Source organism: Tiliqua scincoides, chromosome 3 (genome assembly GCF_035046505.1).
Source record: "Tiliqua scincoides isolate rTilSci1 chromosome 3, rTilSci1.hap2, whole genome shotgun sequence".
Taxonomy (NCBI): Eukaryota; Metazoa; Chordata; class Lepidosauria; order Squamata; family Scincidae; genus Tiliqua; species Tiliqua scincoides.
In genome coordinates, this window is record NC_089823.1 from 58,611,864 (window position 1) to 58,639,709 (window position 27,846).

Below are 27,846 nucleotides of genomic sequence, written 5' to 3' on the forward strand. Positions count from 1 at the left end.
ACTTCCAGATTAATGACATCACTTCTGGTGGGTCCCAACAGATTATCATTCTAAAAAGTGGGTCTTGGGGTACAAAGTTTGAGAACCACAGCATTAGACATCAGAGGGCAGAGAGGAAGCAGCGCAAGTGTCCATTGGAAGAACCCTGAGGAACTACAGAACCGGACTTCATTTCCCAGGCTCCCCGTTGCGTCAAATGCGCATGCGCAAGGGAGTGATTGACGTGGGACTTTTTCAGCATATTTTGCCATTGAGTGTTAAGACCGTCTCCTTCCGCGGTGAGCGGAGTGATCGCAGAGCTGCGATGATCCCGACGCCGTGGTACTCGCACGTCGGGCCTCAAGGTCCCTTTAGCGACGTCTACGAGCCCGCTGAGGACACGTTCCTGCTGCTGGACGCCCTGGAGAAGGACGCGGCGGAGCTCAGAAGCGCCGGGTACGGGCGGCTCCAGGGAGCCCGTGAGGAGGCAGAAGCTGCGGGGCACCGTCGGGGCTGCCGCTTTCCATGCGGAGCGAGCCTCCTGGTCCAGCAGCTCCCCTCTGCCCAGTGGCTGTCGCCTTGACAACGGGTCTGGGAACCTGCCCAGGTGTAGTCTCCCAAGCCTTTGCAGGAGGAGAAGCGATGCTCCTCCCTCCCTCAGGGCAGCATCTCAGCAGCTGCCCTTGAGGCTCCTCCAGCTGTAACATGCTTGAAGCACATGTGCTGCATGTACAGTTTGACTGGGTCATGCAGTGGGTGGGGAGGCAGGTGAGGCAGAGCCTCCCCACTGGAGTCCTTCGAAAAGCACCGCTGCTATGTGAGGCACCAAGCACCCCCAACCCACGCACAGAGCGTGGGTGCTTGGGTGCCTCACACGGCAGTGGTGCTTTTTGAAGGACTCCGGTGGGGAGGCTCTGCCTCACCTGCCCCCCCACCCACTCCACATCCCTGCAGTTTAAACTGATGCATGTGCATCATGTGTTCTGAAACATACCGATTGTGCTGCGGTGAACATCTTTGCTCTTTGGTACCGTGTGAGGTCCTGTGGTGGTTTCATGCTCTAAATTGTGACTGCTTGTGGTTCATGGTACCTACCCCAAACTGTCTCCAAAATTGTCTTCCAGTCCCTGCACTGGTGCGACTGATAATGAGGGTTCATGGTGGGCCTGGCTAGATGGGTCCTCTGATGGGTGTGAGTCCTCAACTAGCGGGTACTCACAATAATGCCCCTCCATGGCTGCAATTCCCAAACTGTTTTGACTGGCAGCTCCCTTGACCTACTGGGCCAATGGCCATGGCTCCCCATTAGGATTACAACCCCTATACATTGTATAGGACAGGGGTGTGTGTTGTGAGGGTCCTGTGACTCCCCGGCTGGTTTCTGTGGCTCCCCAGGGAGTTACAGCTCACTGTTCTGGAACTGCTGGCTGCAATCTTATGCACATTTATTGGAGAGCAGGCCTCATTGAACATGGAGGGACTTGCTACTGAGTAACATGTAGAGGATCAACCCGCATGTATGAGAATTGTTGATGTATTCACCAGTCAGGATTTAACATGGATGTATTAAACAGCACAAAATGAGGGCTGGCACACATCTTGGTGTCTGAGGCAGTAAGTTAAAATATAATCCCTTCCCACTACTCAACACGTTACAACCCACTGGAAAATTCTGAGAAATACTGCTGTGCAGTGGGACTTGGCAGGAAAATATTCTGAATGTGGGATGCTTCACATCCTGGTGATATTTTCATCAGGATTTTCCTGGTGAAAATATCCTGATGCTTCATGGGTCAAATCTCTCTTTCACTTTGCTGCACTAAATGACACCCACAATTCACAGTACAGCTCCTGAAGCTACCATCTTGACTCACAATTTCTAGGTTTCACTGCTTGCAATTCTCTTGTTTAAAAACTGGCGTTATAATGAACATAGGAAGCAGCCTCATGCTGGTTCAGATCATTAGCTTCTGTAGCTTTCTGTACTAACAGGTAGTGGCTCTCCAGTGTTTCTGAGAGGGTTTTTCTCTCCATCCTACCTGGAGATGCCATAGACTGAATATGACACTGTATATGTACAGAACATCAGCTTTGCCACTCAGCTAACTGCTGGGAATGAACCTGGAACTTTCTGCATGGTCTGAGACTGTGCTGCGGTCCCTCTGTGTGATTGGAGCTTTGGCTTAGCCTAGCTTCATATTTAGGAACAATTTGTGACTCTGGTATTTAATAGTGCCTTACTTGCCTCTAGAGCAGGGGTGTCCAAAGTTTTTGGCAGGAGGGCCACATCAGCTCTCTGACACTGTGTCGGGGGCCGGGGGGGGGGAAGAATTAATTTACATTTAAAATTTGAATAAATTTACATAAGTTTACATAAATGAATATATTAAAGATAAACTTATATGAATGAATGAAGGTCTTGCAATAGCTCAATGCCTATAAAAGGCCTTGCACAAAGCAAGGCTGGCCTTTCCTTTGCTGCCGCTGCTGCATCACAGATGTGAAAGAGCAAGCAGTGGAGGGAGCCCTCATCCCACAGCTCACACGAGAGGTCAAACAGTCGCCCTCACGCTGAGAGAAGTTGTGTTGGGCCAGTGTGGGCTTCAACAAATCTCTGGAGGGCCAGAGGCTCATTGGAGACAGTTGGCTCCCAGAGGGCCGCATTGAGAGACCTCAAGGGCCGCAAGTGGCCCCCGGGCCGGGGTTTGGGCACCCCTGCTCTAGAGCACTGGTTCCCAACTTGTGGCTCAGGACCCACTTGTGACTCTGGTATTTAATAGTGCCTTACTTGCCTCTAGAGCACTGGTTCCCAACTTGTGGCTCAGGACCCACTGGTGGGTCACAACCTGATTTTGGTGGGTTGCCAAAGGGTGATGGATAACTAATTGCCTCAAGCCCTGAGGCTATTAAAAAAAATCAGATACTATAGCTAATTACCCTACAAAGCTCAGGTGCTGCAGTTTGCAAGCATGTGCAAATATACGGAGATAAATGTCTAAGGGTCTTTTTCTGGTTATTATTACTTATATATAAATAAATATTTAATTTCTTTTTTTCTTTCTAGACCTCTTTTTAAAAGTGTGGTAAACCTAGGTGGGCCCTGATTGATAGAGTGTTGTTTTAAAAAGTGGGTTCTAAAAAATTTGGGAACCACTACTCTAGTGATTGTGCAGATATAGGATGATCCACGGATTCTGAGGCATAGCCTGAATCTTGTAAGCCTATATGCTAAGTTTGTAAATTACATTTCACTATTGAAAGCTGCCATCTTCCCACTTTCCAACCACAGTGCCCTCTGTTAGAAACATCAGCCATACAAAACTATGCAGTGAATTTTATATTTTTAAAATTAAGTTTATTAGCATATGAAAATTAAAATTTAAGATTCTTAACAGGTCTAATGCTTCAGCTGAAGTAAAACTTACATTGAACAGTTAAGTGCTACCTTTTTCTGTAGATAAAGTAAAGCATTCAGGATTAACAAAATTGAAGCCCTGTTGCTGCTCTTTATCTAAATTGTATGTTGTCCTTTTTAAAATCATCTTTCACCAGTAATTTTTTTATCTCGCTTAGCATTGAGATCTGCCTCGAAGTAGGATCTGGATCTGGAATAGTTGCATCTTTTCTGGCTGCAATTGTAGGACCCAAAGCACTTTACATGTAAGTATATATATGCTTTAAACAATTAATTAAGGTATGTGAAAATTAGGGTGAATGTGATGCTTAAGTACAGCTCCTCCAGATAATATTATGCATATAATTGTATTTCATTGTGTGTTAAGTAAACAAAAGTTCACTTAACTGTTACTTGTTAAGCAAACAAAAGTTTACTTAAGTAAACAAAAAGTTGTGTTTTTGTTAAGTTTATTTTAATCTTTGGACCTTAATATGGTAAATGTGATTGAAACAATAAAATGCAGGTACCACTGGTGCCAGTAAATTTGATTTGACAGAAATACAGCCAATAAGATTTAATAATATGTATAGCTTAAAGAGTAATAGCATTGCTATACAGTCCTTCTCATCATGGAGCTTATAGTTAAAGTCAGACACCAGAACAAAAATTTCATTTGCAGTTGTTTCAGCATTGATGCATCGGCCTCCAAAAGCAGAGCAATGGTATAGTTATGGCTTTTCAACTGAGATTTTCAGCTGAGACGTTACATCAAATCACAGTTATTAGAAACCATGATTTGCAAATTTGTTTTAAAAATTCAGACTTGGAATATTCTCAGTACAGTGATAGCTCAAAAGGTTATCTTGTAAACTAGAAGAAAATTACTGACAATCGTATGGTGACAGTTTTCAGATCTCATATAAATTATGTTTAACTATTCTTAAAAGTTAATCAACAGTAGATTAAATTAACTGAAATGTAACTCGTTTTGTGCTTTCAGATGTACAGATATCAACCCTCTGGCAAGTCTGTGCACAGTGGAGACAGCTGTACGTAACAATGTCAGTCTTCAGCCCATCGTTACTGATCTGGTAAGATTCAGATTATCTGATGGGTTGGCAGTGTTTACAGTGCATCATTTTTAAATGTAATTTAATATTTTAAGTGCAACAGTTGTCTTAGAAGAATGCAAATGGCAACATGGCTATTTTTATAAATTTGCACAAGCTCATATGTTAGTGCAGGTTTTGTTATCTCATTTTACTACTTTACTGCTACCATGAGACCCAAGGAAGGGCCTTTTTGAAAGCTCATCTAACATGTCTTACACCGTACCAAGTTCAGTAGTATCTGGCTGCAACAAGTGGTAGTGGGAGGTTAGTAAGAATAGCAGCTGTTCTTATGACAAACCCCTTAGCAGTAAAATATCAGAACAATAGCCTAAGACAGTGATTCCCAAACCCTCTGGGAGTTTGGGAACTGCTGCAAGTCGTTGCAGGGGTGGGGCAAAGGCAGCAGTGCAGTCCACAAGATCACTGCACTGCCAGTATCAAAGGGTTTTTAAAAAAAACAACTCACCTCTACCACTGTCTCTGGGGGATGTTGGGAACCCTGCAGACACCTCTGCAGGGCTCCTTATACTGCAGAACGCCTTAAAAAAAGCAATTGTGACCACTTCCGGTTTGCAATCACAAAATCGGAAGTGGTTTGCGATGGCTTTTTTAAAACATTCTGCGGCATGGTGAGCTCTGCAGAGCCTTCCATGGGGCTCCCCACACTGCCCTGGAGGCCAGTGCTTTTGGAAGTGAGTTGAAAAAAACCCTCTGACCCCTTCAAAACACACAGCTTGTGGAGGTGAAACCAAGGATCAGGGAGCTTAAAGTTAAAGGGGCAATGTCTGAGTCATTAGTTAAAATATTGGACCTGCTTAATCAAGTTGATCCTGGCAGCAATGCAATCCTGGGGATTGTGACGTCCCAGTTTAAGAACCACTTGCCTAAAATGTGGATAAATGTTGTTGCAGTGAACAGCCTCTGCAGATATAACATTCACAGAGCATAGAGGGAGACAAAAGAAGTGCCCACTTGCTTGGTTTGGTCCCGTTTCCCAATGATGGGATAACTATTTGAGTGGTGTTCAATTTATCTCATTTCATAACTGGAACACAAGGCATTTTCCTATTTCATGATACTGGATCCCTCTCACTAACTTTTTGAGGCCTCTGTATGGGTTAACCATCTTCATGCAGAGACACCTTTTTATTTTTCATTGCCTGGGGACCTTTAGTTTCTTAATAATCATAAAAGAGTCATTGCGGCAAAAGTAGCTTCAGTGTAGTAGTTTGGCAAAATAATGGAAAACATCACAAGGCTACTTTTGCATTCCAGATGTGTGTGGGTGTTTTTTCCACTTTTCTAGAAACATAGGGACTACAAGACAGCATTTGGATTTCTGCTCAGTGCTGTGTTTAGTAAATTAGTCCTATATAACTGAATGCAGATTGACTGTTCAAACTGAATGTTCAAACACCTTCGAAAACAACCTTACTGAATTGTAATGGAAGTTTCATTTTCCATAATTGGGTAACACATGGCTAAACTTCGCTTGTTACCTTTTAATAAGTTTATACGTAATTTTTTCATTAATAAAGCATGACAGTTATCAACAAGTTTGATAAGGAATAAGACACACCTATGGTTTTCATCTCATGTCATCCCATATCTAGGTAACAGGATTATTGCCACGATTACATAGTCAAGTTGATCTGCTGCTATTTAACCCACCATATGTGGTCACCCCTTCTGATGAGGTGAGAATTGTTGGTACAAAAACACGTATTTGAGAAGGTTATTTATTAAACTGTTGCATATTGGGTAGCAGTAATTACCCATCAAATACTCTGTAATTCAAAGATGTCAGATTGAGATTTAAATATGATTTGAAAACACTGCAGGGCAGTTGTAGGAAAAGTGTTTTCACCTTTTAACATAGTTATTCTGTAACATATTTTTTTTTACATTTTTCACTAGTATTATACCTGAAGCCCATGTTTATGCATGTTTGTTCACTCTATATTCCATGGAGCTTGCTCCCAGGTAAGTGTGCATAAATTAGCACCTATGGGAAACTTTATATAGTAGGCTGCAGCCATCATGTGGGTTCATCGGGGGGGGGTGCCTTTCATACTGGGAAGTACGCTTTGGCGTTCAGACTTTCTAACCCCAAGGATTCTTCAGTAATCTCGAAAATCAGGTCAGCCTGCTAGAAAACCAACAACTGAACAAGTACATTGTAATTAAGTCAGCAACAAAATTGAAATGTTTGACTGTGATCATTTCAGTTGTTTCTTTCTCCAAGAAGCTGTGGGGTCAAAGTGCAATTTTCCTTTTTCATTTTTTCTAGATACACAGTCATGGAATAGAGGCAGCCTGGGCTGGAGGCAAGAATGGCCGAGAAGTTTTGGACAGACTCATTCCATTGGTGTCAGACTTGCTTTCAGCAAAAGGAGTGTTTTACTTAGTTACTATTAAAGAAAACAATCCAGGTAGCAATTTTTTCATTTCCATTTCTCCTGTTGTTAATTGAAGCACTTTGCAGATATCCGAGGAACATAGCCATTATTATTGTGTTTCTTTCAAATGGAAAAAGTATCTAGAATGCATGCGTCATTCTTTATGTATGTCCAACTGGGTTCACTTCTATCCTATGCATGTATGGTCTGAGCTGTGTATATACTGTACTATATAGTATATCTGGCATTCAACTGTTGCTGTTAAGAATGAAAGGCTGTATAGAGAACAAACTATATTTATTATTAAGCATGTAATAATGCTTGCTGCTGTGGAATCAGTGGTGTGCACCTGTCCAGAATTTCTGTATCTTTGTTAAATAGGTGAGGAATGGATAGAACGGAATTGGGAACTGTCAGAAGAAGCAAACAATGAAAGGCAAGAGTCAGGGAGTCACAAAGGTGTGGCCAAGGGAAGCTAGGATAGTTCCTTTTAACACTTGTATTTTTAAAGCTAAGTATATAGTCCTTAAAGTTAAAGAGGAGAATGTCTGGTGAGATAGGCTCACAGCTTTGAAGGGCTGAAGATTGAAAGCCTTTGTTCTCTGTCCCTTCCTGTATAGTTATTCTTTATTCCCTCTGAGCCTGCCAGTCAGTTTTATGTTCTCTTTATGCCATTTTACTTCAAATATTTTCAAGAGGTTGGAAGGATGTGTGTTTCATAATTTGGATTTGAAGACAATCATGACTAGCAATAGTTTGTTACATAGACTATGGTCAGCTGCTGTTTTGAATAGAGCTATAATTCTCTCATTTCTATTTGCAGATGAAATTATAGAAATATTGCAACAAGGTGGCTTAAGAGGGAATAAAATGCTTTCCAGACAAGCAGGAAGAGAGTCCCTCTCAATCCTCAAATTCATGAAGTCCTGAAAACCAGATATTGAAAGGTTTTTGCAAACTGAATGAACAGTGAGTTTCCCAACTGCCATCTTTAAAATCACTGTGAGATTTTAAGATATAGTCTATTGCAAGTGTGTGAGCTAGCTAAGTTGGGCAATCATCTGATTAAAATATACCTTAACTACTTGTTTAAGTTATGCTTATAACCAATATGGGAGATGGGGAAAACATGAGATACTGGGTGAAATAATAGTCCTTTTAAGACTGCAAGATCAAAGATGCAGTGGACATTGTCATCTCATGATGTTTCTGCCAAGCATCTGATATTCAGAGAGATGCTGCCTCTGAACATTCTACCTCTTACTGTTGCGGCTACTGAAGAACACAAGAACCACCTTGTTCAACCAAAGCAAATGTGCATCTGGTACAGCGTCTGCAGTGGTGAGCTAGATACTTCTGAGAAGGACCCCCCCCCCAAGAGACTTATGGGCTCATTTGTAAAATTTCAAGTATGCTGTAATGACTGGAGTGCCAGACTATGAACCAAGTAGACCCAGGCTCCCGTTTTCCATCAGACACAAAACTTGCATTCTCCTTTACACCACTGGATTCTTGTGAAGGTTTGGGAAAGAAACCACATGTACAGCCTTAAATTGCTCAGAGGAAAGAACAAGCAAAAAGCCAAATAGATAAAATTATGGAATATTGTCATTCTGTGCTGGCTCTCCTTCCTGCTACTACTGCTGCCTCCTCTACATCAGCTGTAGCTGGAGAAGATCCAAACTGCTCCAGGAAAAATGGAAGGAAAAATTCCGGCTTAGCTGGTAATAAGACAGCTGGCACAAGGAGCTCTGCCAGCAGCTGCTGTCACTAGTTGGGCATAGCTTGCTACAGCTGCCTCTTCAGACTTCATATGCAGCATATGGGCTGGAACTCCTAATGTGTGAACAGAATGTAGTTTTCTGGAGGTGAAGCCAGGGATCAGGGAGCATAACATTAGAGGGGCAATACTTGAGTTACCAGTTAAAATACTAGGATAATCAACTTGCTTAGTCAGCCCTATGTAAAAGGAGAGAGAGGTGTAACAGTGGCCAGAAAAAGGGTTCCTAGTAAATGCATTCCCCAAAAACTGGTGCAATTGCAGATTAAGGGACCAAACTGTGAAGCAGGACCTTGTTGGTTTGAATTTTGTCTCTGCTGTGAATTCTCTAGGTGCCCTTAGGCTGGTCCCTCAGGCTTAGTTTTCCAACTGCAATATATGAGGTAGTAGTACCAATTTTACAAGGTTGTTATAAGGATTGCATCAAGATAATGCATATGAAGTGCTTTGCATGGGTGTAACTAGTACCACTGGATGACAAGGTCTGTTCTAACCCAAGTTCCTATCCTTTATTTATATTAGAACATTTCATGTCATTTTCTTTATTGCTTTGTGATCAGGCAAGCTAAAGTACCTATGAACTTTTGTGCACTACAAGTTTGCAGCTGAAATATCAGAATTCTGTTTTAATACATATTTATAGATTCAATATTTTAATATAAACATTTGTCTTGTAAACATGGATCACACTCTTCAAACAACTTAAGATTTTTATTTGTAAATAAAGCTAAAACTAAATTAGCTTCTTTCACAGCTAAATCCAAGTGTGATTGGTGTCTTGATTTCCTTAGTGAGACACAGAAGCAAAGAAAGCGATGCAGTTCAGAAGAAGGTTTCTCGACAAAGTGGACAAGTGGACTTGTTGCTCGATGTAAACCATTTGTACTAGAAGAATTAAGAAAATTAATATTAAAACAATGTTAAGTACTAGCTAAATAAATCAGCAAGTGACTTGGTGTATGAAATCCCATGGATGTCATCCAGTGAACTGTGAATGTGCAATTTCTCAGGCAAATTAAGGTTAAGCCTGTTTCTGATCACACTATTTTTTTGCACACATCTGGATGCTTAAGGATCCAATTTCATCAACAGCTGTTCTACCTTGTTGCTGAGAGAGGGGACAGAGTAAGTCCTCCTCCATCTCCTTGGCTGGAACCAACTGCCATTTTGGCTTTTTCCCTCCTAGAATCCTTAGTAATCTTTTCACTAGACCATTATATAACAATATTAAATACTTGGTTCCTGAATATACTTATTTTCTCTATCACATGTAGGAAACAAACAATGGTAAGAATCCTGCTATTCTTACTACTATGGTGTTAGACTAAGCTAGTATGTTTATATTAACTATTCCTGCAAGTTCTAGTAACTATAGTTCTCAAGAAATTAGCTCTCTCAGCATGTGCAAATAAGGCCTGGTCACCATATAAGGTATAATTAACAGAAGCATCCATTGCCAAATTTTACTAAAATTAAGATTTTTTGGCTGAAATTTCCAGTTATTTGACTACAACTAGTCATGGAAAGCCGTGTGTCCACCTCCTTTTGTCACCACATAAACCATGTTTTAAATTAAAAAGTTGTCTATACTCTAGTAAATACTTACTAGACAGGCTGAATGGAACTTTTTCTTGCATGTTCTGCAAGCTTTTTTGGGAAGAGAGTAGTTAGAGCCATGTATAACTGAGAAACAGATCATACAGTCTTCAACACCCTCAAAACGTTTATCCACATTGTTCTTCCACAATGCTAAGCCTTCCATAATGCTTCCATTCTAAAAGGAAGGAAAGTCACGTCAACAATGCATAGTTTTAGGTTTTATAGAAGTTCAGCTCTTCTGAAATCCCTTCAGATTGGATTACAATCCTTACAAGATACTTTACAGGAAAGGTAAACTTCCAAAACTTTGAAGATCTGCAACTTCAAATTAATGAGTTCAGTCATATTTAGTTTTTCCCTATTCTTTAGGCTTGGCCCCAGTAACTTCAATTTCCCTGAAAAACATTTTAGTTAATGGCTATGCTGTTTTCTCTCTCTGTTCAAAAATCAGACTTTAGAACAGAAGTCAGAAGAGGGTGTCTTCCTGCAAAGGACTCTGCAAACAGTAGCAATCTGTATATACATATACATACATGCAAATAAAAAGGCCTAGATTGTTCATTCCTTTTGGGAAGTAACACAAAGTAAATGAGTAAGAAATACCTCTCTCCCATTACTAAGACTGACTTTAGAGCTTGTTATGGAGAAAATACACACTCAAATATTGGGTAGCACAAGTCCAAGCGCAACAAGCTTTTACTCTCACAGTCTTGACACTGCCCAATTATGCCTCTTTCTCTGGACTGGCTATATATATAAGTGAATCTGGGGGACATTACCAGATGCATCAATGTAGTTGTCTGGAATTCTTCGAAGACACTCTCCTGTGTAAGTGAGTGCTCTCTAAAAAGGAGAAAAGTTATACTGAGCTAGTCATAAGAGCTGCCAAATGGTGAACAGCAGCACTAATATATTCCTCCATCCACTTGCTGCCTATCCATCCTGTCTAACCTGTCTCTCAACTATGATTTATATATGGCATGCACTCAAGTATGATGGTGACTTTAGAATCAGGAGTTTTGACTAGAAACAGACCTGATGAGTGAGGTATGTGCTCAACTGTAGCATCCAATTGCGCCATTGCTGAACTGCTACACCAACTCTCTTTCCACTCTCAACAGTTATGGAGCCTAGTGGGTAGTTCTGAGGAAGTTGTATTATCAATTCAATGAAGATATCATCAACTGAGTAGGTGGCGATGACTTCTCGTGTAGCAGATCGAGCTTTTACCTATGGAAAACAGCATGCTGAATACCTGTAACTTTCAAAGACACATCTCTGTAGTGACAAGTGATTTCAAATCTGTTTAAAAACTATAAATGTACAATCCTATAGTTGCAACTTTCTTCCCTTCTTTCACGGAAAGTGGGCTTAACTTCAGTCAAATGGACCACTGGCTGAAACAGAGCTGAACAAGTAATACGAGTATTTAAAAAAACATTGTTGCCTGTTAAAAACAGTTCTTCCTACTATGCTGTGTGCAGCACTGTCCATATTAGCCAGAAGACAGAAAATAAACAGCAACAGAAAATAAACAGCCAACTGCACAAGTTACTGGCCACTCTGTCAATCAAGGATATGGGAACATCTAAAACATGGAATATCATAAGCTTTTATTTTTACTTATTATTGTAAACACAAGAGAGATAATTATCTTCACCTAATTCTGCTCTACCTATGCAGCCAACAAGGTATTTTCTTTGTCACTTTGTTCAGTGATGTAAAGTTACAGAGGCACCAAAAAGAACATGAAGATAACTGCAAATGATTAGTGCATCCAATTCAGAACACTGATCATAGTGTCTTTGTGAAAGTGATCTTGGATAGAATTTGAGGGCTGACTGTTGCTTGTAAATCTATAGTACTTTATGTCATGCAATGTCAGGCATATTACAGAATAAAGTCAGTATACAATAACACTTAAAATAACATGCAATGAAAATCATACGAACCATCATGCCATTAAATAACTGTGTACTGGTTTGCACAGATGATATTTCTTGTGAAGAAAGTAAATTGCTGACATATTTGCTTGTAAATTTATCAACAATGTTAAAGACTCGCTTCTCACAGCTATTCCACCACAGGCGAACCATGGCTGGCAAATCTTTTAATGTCATGAAGTAAACAGAGCAGGCCAAATGCAGAAGCTGCGATGGCAGCGCTGATGTATCTGGAGAACAAATGGGGAAAATTTGCAACATAAGAAACAAACATCTCCTCCACTTCCATTGACTTTCATATTTTTGTAATCTAACAGATTCTTTTAAGACTTTGGCTACATGCTATATGAGACAAGTCTTGCTCTACTCTGTGGATAGCTCGCCTGCCTCAAGCAAAATTGAAGGAGATCACAATTGACACACGAGAGAAAGTGAAGCTGCTGATGGGTTCTTGTTTATCTCTATTTCTCTCTCCTTAATAGCTTAATTTCCCTGCTTTCCACTCTTTCTTTTCCAACACATAGGAACACTAGCCATTAAGGAGATAACTGAGCCACACGGTGTAGGAAATTTCTTGTGCTAAGCACCCAAGTTTCTATTCTGAATGCAACTAGAATGTTTACTCATGAGAACATCCGTTTTTGAGGAAGCGTGCCCAACTACTCTCAACTAAGCTTATTCACAGTTCCCAACCTTGCGATTGTAGAAAACAAAGGTATTCATGAGGAACATTGCAAAGAAAGTGGGAGACAGAGATAGGGTGATACCAACTTCACAACAACCTCAGAATGCCAGGTGCAAGGGAGTGGCAACAAGACGCTGGTCTCTTGTTGTCTTGTATACTCCCTGAGGCAACTAGTTGGCCATTGTGAGAAACATGAAGCTGGACTAGATGGGTCTTTGGCCTGATCCAGCAGGGCTCTTATGTAACAAAACCCTGAAGCGCAGTCCTCATTTCAGAACCACCTTTCATGAGATGTAGACTGCACTAGCTGTTCCCATTATGTCCTGGGATATATCTTAAGAAAAACAGATGATGCACACATGCTCTAACAGCTGAACTCAGAAATTTCAAGATGTTGTCCACCGTTATTACAAAAACTGGAAAAATGTGGAATTTAGTGAGCTGTGCATAGTTCTCAGTTCACTCTGCCACAATATAAATCCTACAGGCAATAAGGCAATACATTGCAATCAATGCCTCTTCAGAAGGAAACCTTAGTTATTTTCCAGCAACAGCTCATTTAGTATGTCAAAGCTAAAAGTTTTTTAATTATTTTGGTTTAATCTAAAATATATTTAACCTTTTAAAATATTCAGACCACTTGCAGTGAACGAAGCTGACCATTTTGACTGACCTTTGATGTCTAAATCAAGCTCTTCAGTAAAGTATGTTTTTACATCCTTATTTGGAAGTTCAGCTGTCGATCCTGGAAAAGCTGGGTTTTCCGGCATAAGTCTGAACAGGTGATACAGTAGTTTATTCAAGCTCTTAGTCCTCCGAAGATGTTGTGAATAAAGAGCCCGCAGCTGGCAGGGAAGACAAATGTAAAAATGATTCCCAATAAAATCTGTTCTCGGAAGTCAACAAAGGAATGCAAGCAATGAGATAGAGAAAAGGTTTAGTAGGATTCAAGACAGACTGGATAAGATGTTCTCTTCTCAAGTCTTAACACACACTCTTAAGTAAACTTGATGATATCATTGCTTAAGTTATTTATATGCATATTTGGACAAAAATATTTAACAAAGTCAAGAGGAGATAGCACTCCTTAGACAAAATGATAGTGCTATATCCTATATGCCAACAAGTGCACCAAAACCCATATGTCCATGTACCTCAAAGCAAAGAGAACAAAGAAAGGACTGTGCATAAGGACATTGAAAAAGGGTCCATGCAACAAAATGCTACGCTACACTGGCTTTCGCTGGTGTCCCTTCTTGCAGGTGGCCACTCTTCCCCAAGAGGATCAGGGTGGTATACATATCAGTAGTTCCTTCCCTCCTTGTCACAACAACCCTGTAAGGTAGGTTAGGCTGAGAGAGTGACTGGCCCAAGGTCACTAAGGAAGCTTCATGGCTGAGTGGGGATTTGAAGTTGGATCACATGGAAAAAGAATACTTTCCCCCCACTTTTCTGAAACTTAAACTACAGTTACTAAAACAGTGGAATTAGGTGATTGCGATGTAATTAAACAGACAGTTGCAGCTCAAGATTCAGAATACACAGAAACCATTATGTATTTATTAGTAGTAGCGCTACTTTTCAAAGCATGTGCTTTTTGTTTTCCGAGTGCTGTGCCATGCATTAGGTTTCACAAGAGGGCTTCTGCAGTTAATGTGTTTCATGAGGTGAGGAGATAAGGAGGCAAATGTTCACCTGAGAAGATGCTGCCTTGAAGAAAGTTAGTATTAATTTCCATGTGAGAAGATATCCTAAAATAAGGCAAAACTCCTCACTCAGTGGCTGAACAACTGCAAATTCTCCAACTGGAATGCATTCGAGGACATTTTCTAGTAAATCTTCTTGAGTGGCAAGAACAGTCATAAGAGATGCTGGTGGAGCTCTAAAACAAAAACAGGAAACTTTTTTTCTAGTTTTTATGGGAGACCGCCTGGGAATACCGGGTGCTGTAGGCTTATACCATAGTCTTTCGAGACTGAAGGTTGCCAACCATTACACAGAGCAGGCTAAAAGACTAAATTAAGCTCCCTCACCCTCCCACAGGAAGACATTTATTTGTTTTTAGTTTTTTAGAGTCAATTTGGCTCCATGAGCTTCCTTCTGTGCACACTCTTCAAGATACATCTTTAAAAACAAAATCTGATAAAGACTGAAAGAATAATAAAATTCTACTAAGATATGCAACAGTGTAAATCATAAAAAGTAACAAGATCATACAATGATAATTCCTCCTCTTCATCACCATAGGATTTGAGATCTTCAGTGTCAAATTTAGGCAAATCGGACATTAACCTACGGTTTGAAAGAGCAAAAACAGTGCAAAGAATCAGCCTATATTTTTACAGTCCAACACTTATCTTATTCTTAAAAGATTTATCTGCTAATAATTACCTATCAAAATAAGCACATTATTACTTACTGTAAACTCAACATAATAATATGCTATCAACAAACTGCATAATTTGGGAGAAAACTGATGCCTCACTCCTAAAAATCTATGCTGATGATCTGTACAACGTGCAGATTTTTATAAAGCTGAGCCTGCATTGCTGTCCCTCATCCCCAATACTAACATGTACCCTGTTCTGGGGCACTAAATATAGCCAATTCAATAGAGACCAGTAATATCTCATTAATTGGGGGAAATGAGGTGTAGGAAGAGAATTATCAATTCTTTCCTTAGTTTTCATTCTCTCCAAGGAGAAGACTTGTATAGGGACCTGGCAAATGCTGAACCAACATGGGATACAAATGGCTGAAAGTTCCTCAGAGGAAGCAGCCCAACACGTGCTGTTTCACCAAACCCCAATGCACTCATGAACTTCCTGGCTGAGTGGACTTGTGGCAGAAATGGCAAGCCTCACATTTCTGAAGCACCCAATTTAGATTCAGGGTAAAGAGATGGACCACTGAGGCTGTAAAGACCAAACAACTTCCTCATTTAAATGGATGATCAAAGCTGCTGCTAGCTTATAAACTGTATCATGCAACTGCATTACATTGAACAGTAATGCTCATTATCTTGATTCAATATGTTGTTTGGTCTTTTTCTAAACACCTCTTCCACCAATGAAAATGCTTCAGCAGGAAGACATCCAAGTAGTTGGGTTAAAGTGGGAAATAACTTACTTATTTAACATGTGGTATACTGCAATTTGAACAGGTCTCGCTCTGAAAAGAAGCAGTGGAGATAATGTATTTAACAAAGTCTGCAGATTATCGGGAAGGTTTGTTTTCTGGCCAGCAACAAATCTAGAAGGAAGTTTGTGGTTCAATAACTGATCTGCTGAGATGAATGTTAAAGCCTGACCCAAGGATTTCAACATGGAGTCTTGAAATGTTTCTGATGCATCCTTTTCTTTTCCTGTTCAGGAGATAAAAGATAATTTACGTTTTCCATTCAGTTTAGCAAATCTACAACAGAGGCTACAGAATCATTATGTTTATCTAACATAACCATCCAAAAATGCAATATGCAACACAGAGCCTTAAAAACCTAAATCGCATATGGTTTCTTCAACAGACTACAAAACACAAAGAATTTTTAAGGTTTGGGTCACTGCTGAAAAGATAATCTTTTGTCAACTGGCTCAGAAGCCTAGAAAGGTGATGGGCTGACAGAGTGTCCATAGACACTGTCATAGACATAGATTAAAGAAATGATCAACGAAATGGATGAACATGTTCTGTATTATGATTAATTAACTGTATTTTGCAAAGGTCACACATGCTCAATGAGTCTGCTTTTGTGTACCCTTGAAAAATTGTTGCCCATCCTTCAGCAGAATACATTTTTCAGTGCTAGAAGCTCTTAAATATTTAAAGTCGTACAGAGTTGTGTTAAAACTAAGAGCATTCAAGGTACCTAAGTCTTTTTGACTAAACTGTAGCCTTATGAGGCAATAAAGCAGAGTTAAAGTGTTTCCCCACTCCCCATCCCCCAAACCTACATTCTTAAAATGTCAACACCTTACTGAGACAGGCAGGGACTGTCAAGGAGAAGGCATTCTATTTAGATTAGGGAGAGGCAGCAAGAACTCTCACTATGAAGTGTGTATAAAAATACAGGTTTATGGGAATTTTCTTGATGGGATTATTCCTATTAATGGGCAACTATCAAAGGAGTTTCCCAATAGGCAATAAAAAAAAACCCTGGAGAACAGAAGGGACGAACATGGAGGAGTGGAAAGTATGAAGACAAAGGAATGTCTTTGTTGACACCATATGCAGAAAAACATCTCCTTTAGTTCTCTGCATCACCCTGGGATTTTTGGTGATAACTTGCACTTGTGCCTCCAAGTCTTGCAGTTTACATTTTCTTAAGTAAGCTCTACCTATTAGCCAGCATGCCAAAGTATTCAAGTCAGTTCCATTTCCATATCACGTCTGTCCACAGACTGGACATTTGCCACAGACTTACTTGTGATTTTTACCAACAAAGGTAAAAGTAAACCATGAATGCCTTCAGAAAAGAACTCCTTCCATTCAGTCATGAGGTTTGCTGGAAGTTTTTCAATGATTTCAGGAGTTGCTGCCTGGAAATAAGCACTCGAGGCAGCAGTCAGGTCACAGGAAGCACAGGCAAACACTTGATCCAGCGCCTCAGGAAAGACTGCCGGGCTTTCACTTGTCGTCTGAAAAATATTAATAGTGCCCAAAGAGGTTTCAATTTTTTTTAAATTGCAGGATTTCAGTAACTAACAACACCTGCTCATAGAACAACATCGTAAGTCAGTGCTACCCAAACTTGCAAGGTTTAGTTTGATTAGTTTTAACGAGGCAGAAAATATCTCCTGTTTCCAAAGTCTGATAAATCAAGGTCATTCAATCTAGCTTCATGTATGTCCCTAGCCAAATTTCTCAGTTTGTCTCCTGCTGAGTCTGATGCTACTTCTTGACTAAGGTCATTTTCAAAAATTGTTAAAGGCAGCATCTCAGCACTCCTGCTGGTGGAGAAGTTCTGGAGTTTTATTTCCCTTCCCCTGCCCAACCACACCTCTGGAACAGGCGTAACATTTATCAGTCAAGGGCCTGTGTATTCAGATTAGAAAAATGCAATATCAAGTTGTTCGTTGAGCCTGCTGTGGAAGAAAGACTAGGTTGAATTCACACAATTTGAAGAGATCTAAAAATTTCGCTCCATAATATTCAAAACAGTAGCCAGTAATTAGCCATTAAAACAGACCATATAGTCATACTAATTAAGTGCACACAATAGCCTCTTGTAATATTTTAGATTACAAAGGACAGGAGCTGCCACCCAGTGGACTCAAAGGGAAAAATATCTGCGGCTCTTAAGTCTTTATACAAATGCTAAAAATATCATTCTGTGTATTCACATTTGTCACTTACCTCTAACCAAGCCAGCATGGAACACATGACAAAATCCCACTCGCTGTCCACCAGCGTGAAATGATTTTTCAGTAAGAGAGAAACAAAACGGATCATTTCTATATTGAAGCCAAGCAAATGAGGGCTTGCTTCCTTTAGATTGCTTGGGCAAAAACAGAGGGGAAAAATGTTAAAACATTTCTTGTAAGAAATGCATAATTTAATACTAATATTTGTATCATAGCAAATTAACAAGCAAACAAGTATGGATCCTTTATCTTATGACCACTATTAAAGCTACTCCTCCGTAATAACCAGGACTGCAGAGAAGCACAACGTTGTCTGTTTAGAAGGCCAGCAATAATGAAAATTCAACTTTGGTGAGTATTAAAATGTGCAACTTAGGCTAGCTGTAAAAAGGCCACAGCAAAATTGCTCACCAGCTAAAAAGAAAGCTGTTCTCAAAGTCACTGCGCCAGGATATGATGATTTTTAATATTCCAGACATTATTTCTTCATAGTCAGTATTCCTACCATTCAAGCAGGAATTTAAAATAGCAAGGTATCCAAAAGCTCCTAAAATAGAAACAAATATGAGGTTAAAGACTAGCCTAAGAACAGCAAGTTAAGAATGAAAAAGGAGAACAGTGACCAAAGGAAGTGAACATTGGCATTTCACTCAAAAGCAGGCAAGTCAACCAACAAGAAGAGGGAAGGAGATGGGAAACAGTGTCAAAACTCCACATGACTTCTCATCCTTAATTTTATAGGTCTTAGCAGTAACAAGGATGAACCATAGACACCTCAGTGCAGGCATGGTGCATCCTGCAGCTGACCTTATGATTTTCATATTTACTTTTTCATTTTCTGAATATGAACATTAAACCCTATTGAAATGAGTCCATCAACTATAGTCTGCTGATTGCCGTATACAAGAAAACATATAATGTGCACATTCTGCACAGAAGCAACAGTCTTCCTATCATTCAACAGAGTTCAAGAACGGCCATCAGAGCACAGCCAGTTACCAATACTTTTACTCCACTTCTAGGCAGTCTCCTCTTTTGAGTGCCTAACCACTGACCTGTCCTCCCTGACATTCCTCGGGGACTCTGGGAGAGACAGAGAATAACTGTAACATTTCATGGAATAGTTGAAGATAAGTCAGGCAAAAACCAAAGATTTGCTAAGCTCAGGTTGATAACAAGGCAAATTTTCTGAAAATACATAACTGGCCTAAGAATCCCAAGGCTCACTGTAAACTTTCCTTTAATTCAAGCTGTAAATAATTTTAGGTAAACCAAGATTCACTTTATTCATCTGATAGGTACTTGATAATACATGCATCTTAGAATCAAGCATTTAACCAATAACCACAATTCACAGCACAGAAATGTGACTCCTTATGACCAAATGCTGACCTTTGCTGACCAGTTAAATGCTGGGGGAAGGCCGACAGGAGCTGAGGGACATCCGGTTTGGGACTCCTCATCCCTATGGGATGAGGATGGGGAGGTTAGAGAACAACAAGACAAAGGCAGGGTAGGAGAAGAAATTGGCAAAGGTAGCGTGATAGGATGTGATAGACGGTTTGGCACAATGAGAGGATGCGGGGACAAAGGAGCGAATAAGCAGCCCATCCTAGGGCATTCCGTGTACAAATGCTTTTATGTGAATGCCCGAAGTCTACGAGCAAAGGTGGGAGAACTGGAATGTCTGGTGACAAGGGAAAACACTGACATAGTGGGAATAACGGAAACCTGGTGGAATGCGGAGAATCTGGGATAACGCAATCCCAGGCTATAAACTCTACAGGAGGGACAGGCAGGGGCGTGTTGGAGGTGGGGTGGCCCTTTATGTTAAGGAAGGGATAGCAAAGTAGAGATTGAAGGTGGGTCTGACTCCACCGTAGAATCTCTGTGGGTTAAATTACCAGGCTTGTGCAGCGATGTAATACTGGGGGCGTGCTATCGTCCTCCAGACCAGAAATCTGATGGGGACCTTGAAATGAGGAAACAGATCAGGGAGGTGACAAGGAGGGACAGGGTTGTAATCATGGGGGACTTCAATTATCCTCATATTGACTGGGTCAATTTGTGTTCTGGTCACGATAAGGAAACCGGATTTCTTGACGTGCTAAATGACTGTGGCTTAGAGCAGCTAGTCACGGAGCCCACCAGAGGACAGGTGACTCTGGATTTAATATTGTGCGGTATGCAGGACCTGGTTAGAGATGTAAACATTACTGAGCCATTGGGGAACAGTGATCATGCTGTGATCCGTTTTGACGTGCACGTTGGGGGAAGAATACCAGGCAAATCTCTTAACAAAAACCCTTGACTTCCGACGGGCAGACTTCCCCCAAACGAGGAGGCTGGTTAGAAGGAGGTTGAAAGGGAGGGTAAAAAGAGTCCAATCTCTCCAGAGTGCATGGAGGCTGCTTAAAACAACAGTAATAGAGGCCCAGCAGAGGTGTATACCGCAAAGAAAGAAGGAATTGAAGAATGAAGTTGCAGATCTCTTGACTAAGGTATGCAACTTGTCCCTCAAAACGGCCACGGTGCCAGAAGATTGGAGGATAGCAAATGTCACGCCTATTTTTAAAAAGGGAAAGGGGGGGACCCAGGAAACTATAGGCCAGTCAGCCTAACATCCATACCGGGTAAGATGGTGGAATGCCTCATCAAAGATAGGTTCTCAAAACACATAGATGAACAGGCCTTGCTGAGGGAGAGTCAGCATGGCTTCTGTAAGGGTAAGTCTTGCCTCACGAACCTTATAGAATTCTTTGAAAAGGTCAATAGGCATGTGGATTTGGGAGAACCCGTGGACATTATATATCTGGACTTTCAGAAGGCGTTTGACACTGTCCCTTGCCAAAGGCTACTGAAAAAACTCCACAGTCAGGGAATTAGAGGACAGGACCTCTCATGGATTGAGAACTGGTTGGAGGCCAGGAAGCAGAGAGTGGGTGTCAATGGGCAATTTTCACAATGGAGAGAGGTGAAAAGTGGTGTGCCCCAAGGATCTGTTCTGGGAACGGTGCTTTTCAACCTCTTCATAAATGACCTGGAGACAGGGTTGAGCAGTGAAGTGGCTAAGTTTGCAGACGACACCAAACTTTTCCGAGTGGTGAAGACCAGAAGTGATTGTGAGGAGCTCCAGAAGGCTCTCTCCAGACTGGCAGAATGGGCAGCAAAATGGCAGATGCGCTTCAATGTCAGTAAGTGTAAAGTCATGCACATTGGGGCAAAAAATCAAAACTTTAGATATAGGCTGATGGGTTCTGAGCTGTCTGTGACAGATCAGGAGAGAGATCTTGGGGTGGTGGTGGACAGGTCGATGAAAGCGTCGACCCAATGTGCAGCGGCAGTGAAGAAGGCCAATTCTATGCTTGGGATCATTAGGAAGGGTATTGAGAACAAAACAGCTAGTATTATAATGCCGTTGTACAAATCGATGGTAAGGCCACACCTGGAGTATTGTGTCCAGTTCTGGTCGCCGCATCTCAAAAAAGACATAATGGAAATGGAAAAGGTGAAAAAGAGAGCGACTAAGATGATTACGGGGCTGGGGCACCTTCCTTATGAGGAAAGGCTACGGCGTTTGGGCCTCTTCAGCCTCGAAAAGAGACGCCTGAGGGGGGACATGATTGAGACATACAAAATTATGCAGGGGATGGTCAGAGTGGATAGGGAGATGCTCTTTACACTCTCACATAATACCAGAACCAGGGGACATCGACTAAAATTGAGTGTTGGGCGGGTTAGGACAGACAAAAGAAAATATTTCTTTACTCAGCGTGTGGTCGGTCTGTGGAACTCCTTGCCACAGGATGTGGTGCTGGCGTCTACCCTAGACGCCTTTAAAAGGGGATTGGACAGGTTTCTGGAGGAAAAATCCATTACGGGGTACAAGCCATGATGCGTATGCGCAACCTCCTGATTTTAGAAATGGGTTATGTCAGAATGCCAGATGCAAGGGAGGGCACCAGGATGAGGTCTCTTGTTATCTGGTGTGCTCCCTGGGGCATTTGGTGGGCCGCTGTGAGATACAGGAAGCTGGACTAGATGGGCCTATGGCCTGATCCAGTGGGGCTGTTCTTATGTTCTTATGTAAATTACATGTTCTATAGAATGTATGAGTTTTGGCCTTTTTCCTTTCACTAGCACTGGTGGGGAGGGTGACTATGATGGCACTTTGAAAAGCGGGCAAGGGGATTTAACTCGTAGCTGCAGTTCTCCTGATTGCGTCCTCTGCCCTCCATGCACTAACATTTGTTTTTCAAAGATTCAACTGAAGTTTTAAAAGTGTAATTGGTGCACAGGGTAACATGAGACCAGGACAGGAATGTCCCTCCACTATTTCACATCCCACCTCAATGTACCAGTTCAAAAAAACAAAACAAAGGCCAAACTCACACATTCTAACTCACACATTCTTCATAATGTGTTAGTCCCTTACAAAATTCTTCTTTTGCTTTCATAAATGACAACAGAAATGCTCAGTGGCAAGTAATTTAAACAAGTGATTAAATGGGTCAACTGAACATCCAGCCATTACAATTCAATGAAGCATTAAAGTAATACTTAACGACACTGACCATCAGTACTGGAGAGTTCACTTTCGCTGCATGTCATAAGTTTAGCTGTGCACTGAATGACAAGCTCTTCCTTATTTTCCTCAAGTAAAAATGGAGACAGATTCTGAAGTGTATGCAAGCTGCCTTCAGTTAATGGAAAAAACCTGCCCATGGAAAGGAAGCAGTAAGAGTGAAATCTAAGAATCAGCATTACAGTTATTATCAAGAAAAAGTTAGAAAGGTGATGAAGCAAAGAAAGATGATTTCATGTGCTGCTTTTGTTGCAGTGTGAGAGGAAGAACAAGGCTTCCTCCACTTTGCAACCTACAAAAATATTAGTGCTGCCAAGGCAGGCATGACTACACTTTAGACTTTGGTGATGTACATTTTTTTTTTTTACTTGGAGGTCCACCAACCAGAGCCAGGTAAAAGACTGGTTGGGTGGGGGAGTCATATTTGATTCAGCTGCCTTAGCTAATTGTCTACAGTTCTCCATGAGCCATACATAGGGATGACCTCCACATGGAAGTACTGTACACATCTGCATAAGGTTTATAACAGATGAAGGATTCCGACAATCAAATGTGTGTATGTTGACACATGTGTGCATGCACTTTCTGTTAGTGCTACTATTAACAACTGAGAGTCAAAAATATTCCCAGTCTACTGCAAATCATTCCACAATCTACCTTTCACCATTCCTTGCCTAAAGAACATAGTATTTTATTTGCAATAGACAGGAAACTAAATCACAGAGTATCAAAATCATGTATGAAAAGGAGACAAAAGGCATGGTAGGAATTTTAAAGACAATCTCTCTCTCTCTCTCTCTCTCACACACACACACACACACAGTCCAATATTTCAATTCCAACTGAAAATATATTTGACCTATTCACAGTACATCACACCTATAATGCACAAGATGTATTTATTTCAGTGAAACATATTCAAAGCTACAAGTGTTTTAAATCTGAGTATATATGAAGTCCAGTGCAGTACCATTACTACCTGATATTCATCTGGTAGGTGTGCTCCTCATGGAGCGAAGGAGGATCTTATCCTTCAAACTGGAGCCACAATGGAAGATCCAGATAGCAGAGCGACATGACTGCCAATATGTGTCTGTCTTAGCATTAGAGCAGGGCCTCCAAACTATGGCCCCCAGATCTGATCTGGTGCACTCAAAAAATCCCCTCAGGCGTGGTATGGCAAAGCCTTACTGTCCTCCCCTGCCGCCTCCCATCTTCACACCCAATGAGCAGCAGCTTCCCCCGGGAAATTGGGGCTCAGGGCCTTCTGGGGCAATCAGCAGCAGAAGTGGCCGTCCAGTGCAAGTTTCTAAGAAGACAGGAGGTGGCAGGACAGAACAATAAGGCTTTGCCATTGCTGTGCCATGCCTGAGGGGATTTTTTTTAGGTGCACCATGGGTCATAGTTTGGAAGCCCCTGCATTAGAGCATCATCTCTTGGGTAACAGCAGATATACTGTGGCCCTTTCCTCCCATTTCCTGCTCTATCAATGTGGTGGTGGCGGCAGCAGCAACAGGCACAGTCACAACCTTCAGAGAATTACAAGCCTACCATCATACCTTTCTGTTGTATCGAAAAGTGCTTTTATCTCACAGGAGACAATATTCTGGGAGTCTATCAGTTTAGCCATGGTTAAGGCCCAAAGTCTTCCACTCTCTTTTGATCTATGAGAGAATAACAAAGGGAGCTTGTGTAATACACCCAATTTATTTATAGGTAAAAACAGATACGTTCATTTCTATTTACTCTCAGTATGAAGAGTTCACAAAGAGACAGCCTTTTGAAAATAGCAAAAATTGTATTTAAAGATAAAAATCATAACATTTGGTGCTTTTAATGAAAGTTGTTTGAAAAATAAGTGCATTTAAAACATTAGTAAGACATATCCTTACCTAGCGAACAATGATTGTAAGAGAGAAGGAATATTACTGAGTGCACAGAGTTTGTCAGACGAGACATTCATTATTTGGACGGTGTGAAGAAATTCAAGGAGCAAGCCAGGTGGGTTTGATAGTTCTTCAATCCACTGTAAGGCATACAGCTGCTCTGCAACTAGAAAAAGCCAACAGCAACAGCTGCTTAGCACTGTCAGGAAGTCCTTATTCAACTTTTGTACACCTACATTCTTAGCTGCACATCATCTGTCTCCAGTGGGAACTGGCAATGTTATTTTTATTATTTACGCAGCACTTTAATCATACACAGTGCTGGACAGCCCTCATTTATAACCTCACAGCACCACTATAATCTGATTTCAGTTAAGGAACGAGGCTAAGAAATGGTCAAAAACTTTTGTCTTCTAAATTCTAAATCCAGAATTCTATTCACTGGACTGAACGTGAGCCTGTTCACAAAGGAACTTTATTGTCACAGGGGAGCTTACATACACACACAGGGTTGTTTCCATTCAGAGCAATGGAAGAAGCAGCACTGTGTCTAGCAAGCAACTCTTTTCCCTGCCACAGAAGTAAACAGAAAAGCCTGTGAATGTGGGAGGCTCTGTGGGAGCAGCAAAGTACAAATAGAACTTTGGCTCCCAATTACATCTTTAAGTAAATGCAGTAAATCCCAGTGTACATCATCACACAAAAGGTGATACAAATTCAAACAAGTTATGATCTAAAAGTATCCTTAACCAATTCATTGTTTTTAAAGCAACCATTTAATTTATTTAAAATATTTATATGCGACTTTTCTGCCTGATAATTGGTCTCCACAGTAAGATAAGAACAAGGCAAATGCATTTTTTTTTTCAAGATTCTAAGCCTCCACTTACTCATATTTTCAAGGTTGCTTCTTTCCACTTCATGGTTTTCAAACACCACCCCTTTTTCCAGTATCAACAATGCCATTCGACTTAATAGTGCTGCAGAGCAGAGGTGGCTAGGAAGTTTAGCCATGATACAAAGCTTTGGATCGGTTTCAGAAATCTCACAATTCATACTCAGTCTTCCTTCCAGAAGTGGTTTCTTTAACCACTGTTAGCAACATGAAAATAGAGAAAGGGAAATGTCAGTTTTTACTTGTGTCACACAATCTGAGATATTTTATTTCCCAAATAGAAGTGTCATATTAAAATTCCACATCTTAATAACAGAAAGCTGTTAAAACGAGCAGGTGAAACTGATCCCCAAGAGGATTTACTTTCCACAACTGCTGAAGTGTTCCTCATATAGATGATGAGGATTATTCTATTCTGTTCTACTTGAGAAGAATAGTATAGGTACAGATTCTATATCCATGGATTTTGTGGATTTAATTAACTGCAGGTTTTGAACCCACAGTGGAGTGCCAGACCTGACTCCCAGACACAAATGAAGGTGTTCTCCAGTTGCGTCCGAGAGTCTTTCTGAGGTCCACAGAGGTTGTGTGCGGCCTCTGAAACACTCCTGGAGGTGCAAAAAAGGCACTTCAGGTTTTGACAAAAACTTTAAGTGTTCTTTCAGCACCTCTGGGGGTGTTTCTGAGGCTCGCAGAGGCTGCATCTCTGGTCGCGTTCAGAGGCAATATTGGACTGATCTGCAGATTCCATTATTCACAGGTTTTGGTATCTGCAGGAGGTCCAGGAATGACTCCCCCATGGATACTGAGGTCTGAATGTAGTAATAGGGAAGCAAACACAAATACAAAATGAACAAGCCCACTGCCTACACAAAAGATGCAACAAGACTTACCACTGACATCTACCATATTTAAAATGTCCTTCAAATAAAATTATTTTAATGATATAATAATGTAATGAAATTATTAAGTGATTTGATTTATACCTGCAAAACAGTTACATGACACATTTTACACAGCTAATTTTTCCTTCCCACACTGAACATTTCACCTTTTGCACTGACAGACCAAGCTACAAAGGCTAATATTTTTCATTGTGTAATGACATATATACACACCTCATTGGACATAGATTCCCGCATCTTTTCCCATTCAGGTTTGCTTGGAGTGAGAAATTTAATATAATCTCTCAGAATATAAGTAGGAACATCATCAGTTTCCAAGAGTTTAGTCAATAAGTCACTGACTGCAGAGATCAAAACCTGCAAGCTGAGGAGAGAAAAAAACCAATCATTTACTTGGAAAAAAACCCTAGCGAAAATCAAACAGCAAAATGCATACTTCAGATCTTGTATTTTTAACTCTCAGTTCAGAAACCAACAATTTAAAAAAAAGTTTTGGTTTTTCTTTTAGAAGGGTAACTGCTTATCCAGATAGATTTTGGAGTATTTACAAATAAACCCCAAGAAAACATAAGTATCAGACAGTAATAGACATTATGTATCAAAACACAACCTACACCACAACATGCTCAGAAGTACAGAAGTACAGAGTACATGCTCAGAAGTAAACAGAAGTACACACAAATACAAGTGTGATTGTGTCTTGAAGCTCCTCCTGCCAAGCATAAATTTCCTCTACCCCAACTATGGTGAATAGTTATAGTGTTATTGACTTTAATGCAAACGGTAATTCTATGTTACCTAGTATTTTAAACCAGTTTCAAACCACCAAATTCCTATTATGATGAAACTTTAGTTTTATATTCAGAAGAATATGTAACATTTGCACTGGTCCAAGAAAACAAATTATTCATTAGATAGCTACCTTTTAATCTCCAATGTGGGAGACTGAAGCTGGTTCTTGACCCAGAATGCAGATCTCTGCAGGAAAGTGCTCTCTTTATTCATATCACCAAGCTGATGCACAAGTGATGTCAAACCACATAACCAAGTATGCTTCAACTTATTTACAAGGAAATCTACAATTGTAAAAAATACACAGTTATCTACTGAATTATGCTGAGGACAATGGCAAATATTGCTGTGCAGCATGGCCTTTCCCAGTTTGAAGAGACACTTTGCCAACAGTCTGAGGCAAAGAAGGAAGGCCCATAGCCAGGGAGACAGACTGCACTTGCTCCCGGTGTGGAAGGGATTGTCACTCCCGGATTGGCCTTTTCAGCCACACTAGACGCTGTTCCAGAACCACCTTTCAGAGCGCGAT

At 40.8% G+C, this 27,846-nt stretch overlaps 2 protein-coding genes across 2 annotated transcripts in view; one reads left to right on the top strand and one right to left on the bottom strand.

Moving 5' to 3' along the window:
* Positions 1 to 289: 289 nt before the first annotated feature.
* N6AMT1 (N-6 adenine-specific DNA methyltransferase 1) lies at positions 290 to 8,375 on the top strand. Its single transcript, XM_066620216.1, has 6 exons — positions 290 to 435; positions 3,553 to 3,639; positions 4,377 to 4,467; positions 6,102 to 6,185; positions 6,779 to 6,920; positions 7,711 to 8,375. Exons 1-6 carry the CDS (start codon positions 305 to 307, stop codon positions 7,815 to 7,817), a joined length of 642 nt encoding a protein of 213 aa, XP_066476313.1. The 5' UTR covers positions 290 to 304; the 3' UTR covers positions 7,818 to 8,375.
* A 988-nt stretch (positions 8,376 to 9,363) lies between these two features.
* LTN1 (listerin E3 ubiquitin protein ligase 1) overlaps positions 9,364 to 27,846 on the bottom strand; it is a 37,819-nt gene continuing 19,336 nt past the window's right edge. Inside the window, exons 14-30 of the mRNA XM_066620215.1 lie at positions 27,448 to 27,601; positions 26,739 to 26,889; positions 25,616 to 25,817; positions 24,732 to 24,891; positions 24,399 to 24,503; positions 22,829 to 22,971; positions 18,666 to 18,801; positions 18,247 to 18,388; positions 17,315 to 17,528; positions 16,024 to 16,258; positions 15,112 to 15,186; positions 14,590 to 14,776; positions 13,568 to 13,739; positions 12,219 to 12,439; positions 11,302 to 11,496; positions 10,274 to 10,441; positions 9,364 to 9,552 (exon numbers count right to left, since the gene is read on the bottom strand). Of these exons, the coding sequence (XP_066476312.1) occupies positions 9,490 to 9,552; positions 10,274 to 10,441; positions 11,302 to 11,496; positions 12,219 to 12,439; positions 13,568 to 13,739; positions 14,590 to 14,776; positions 15,112 to 15,186; positions 16,024 to 16,258; positions 17,315 to 17,528; positions 18,247 to 18,388; positions 18,666 to 18,801; positions 22,829 to 22,971; positions 24,399 to 24,503; positions 24,732 to 24,891; positions 25,616 to 25,817; positions 26,739 to 26,889; positions 27,448 to 27,601 (2,723 nt within the window). The 3' untranslated portion in view covers positions 9,364 to 9,489. The remainder of the gene's footprint in view (positions 9,553 to 10,273; positions 10,442 to 11,301; positions 11,497 to 12,218; positions 12,440 to 13,567; positions 13,740 to 14,589; positions 14,777 to 15,111; positions 15,187 to 16,023; positions 16,259 to 17,314; positions 17,529 to 18,246; positions 18,389 to 18,665; positions 18,802 to 22,828; positions 22,972 to 24,398; positions 24,504 to 24,731; positions 24,892 to 25,615; positions 25,818 to 26,738; positions 26,890 to 27,447; positions 27,602 to 27,846) is intronic.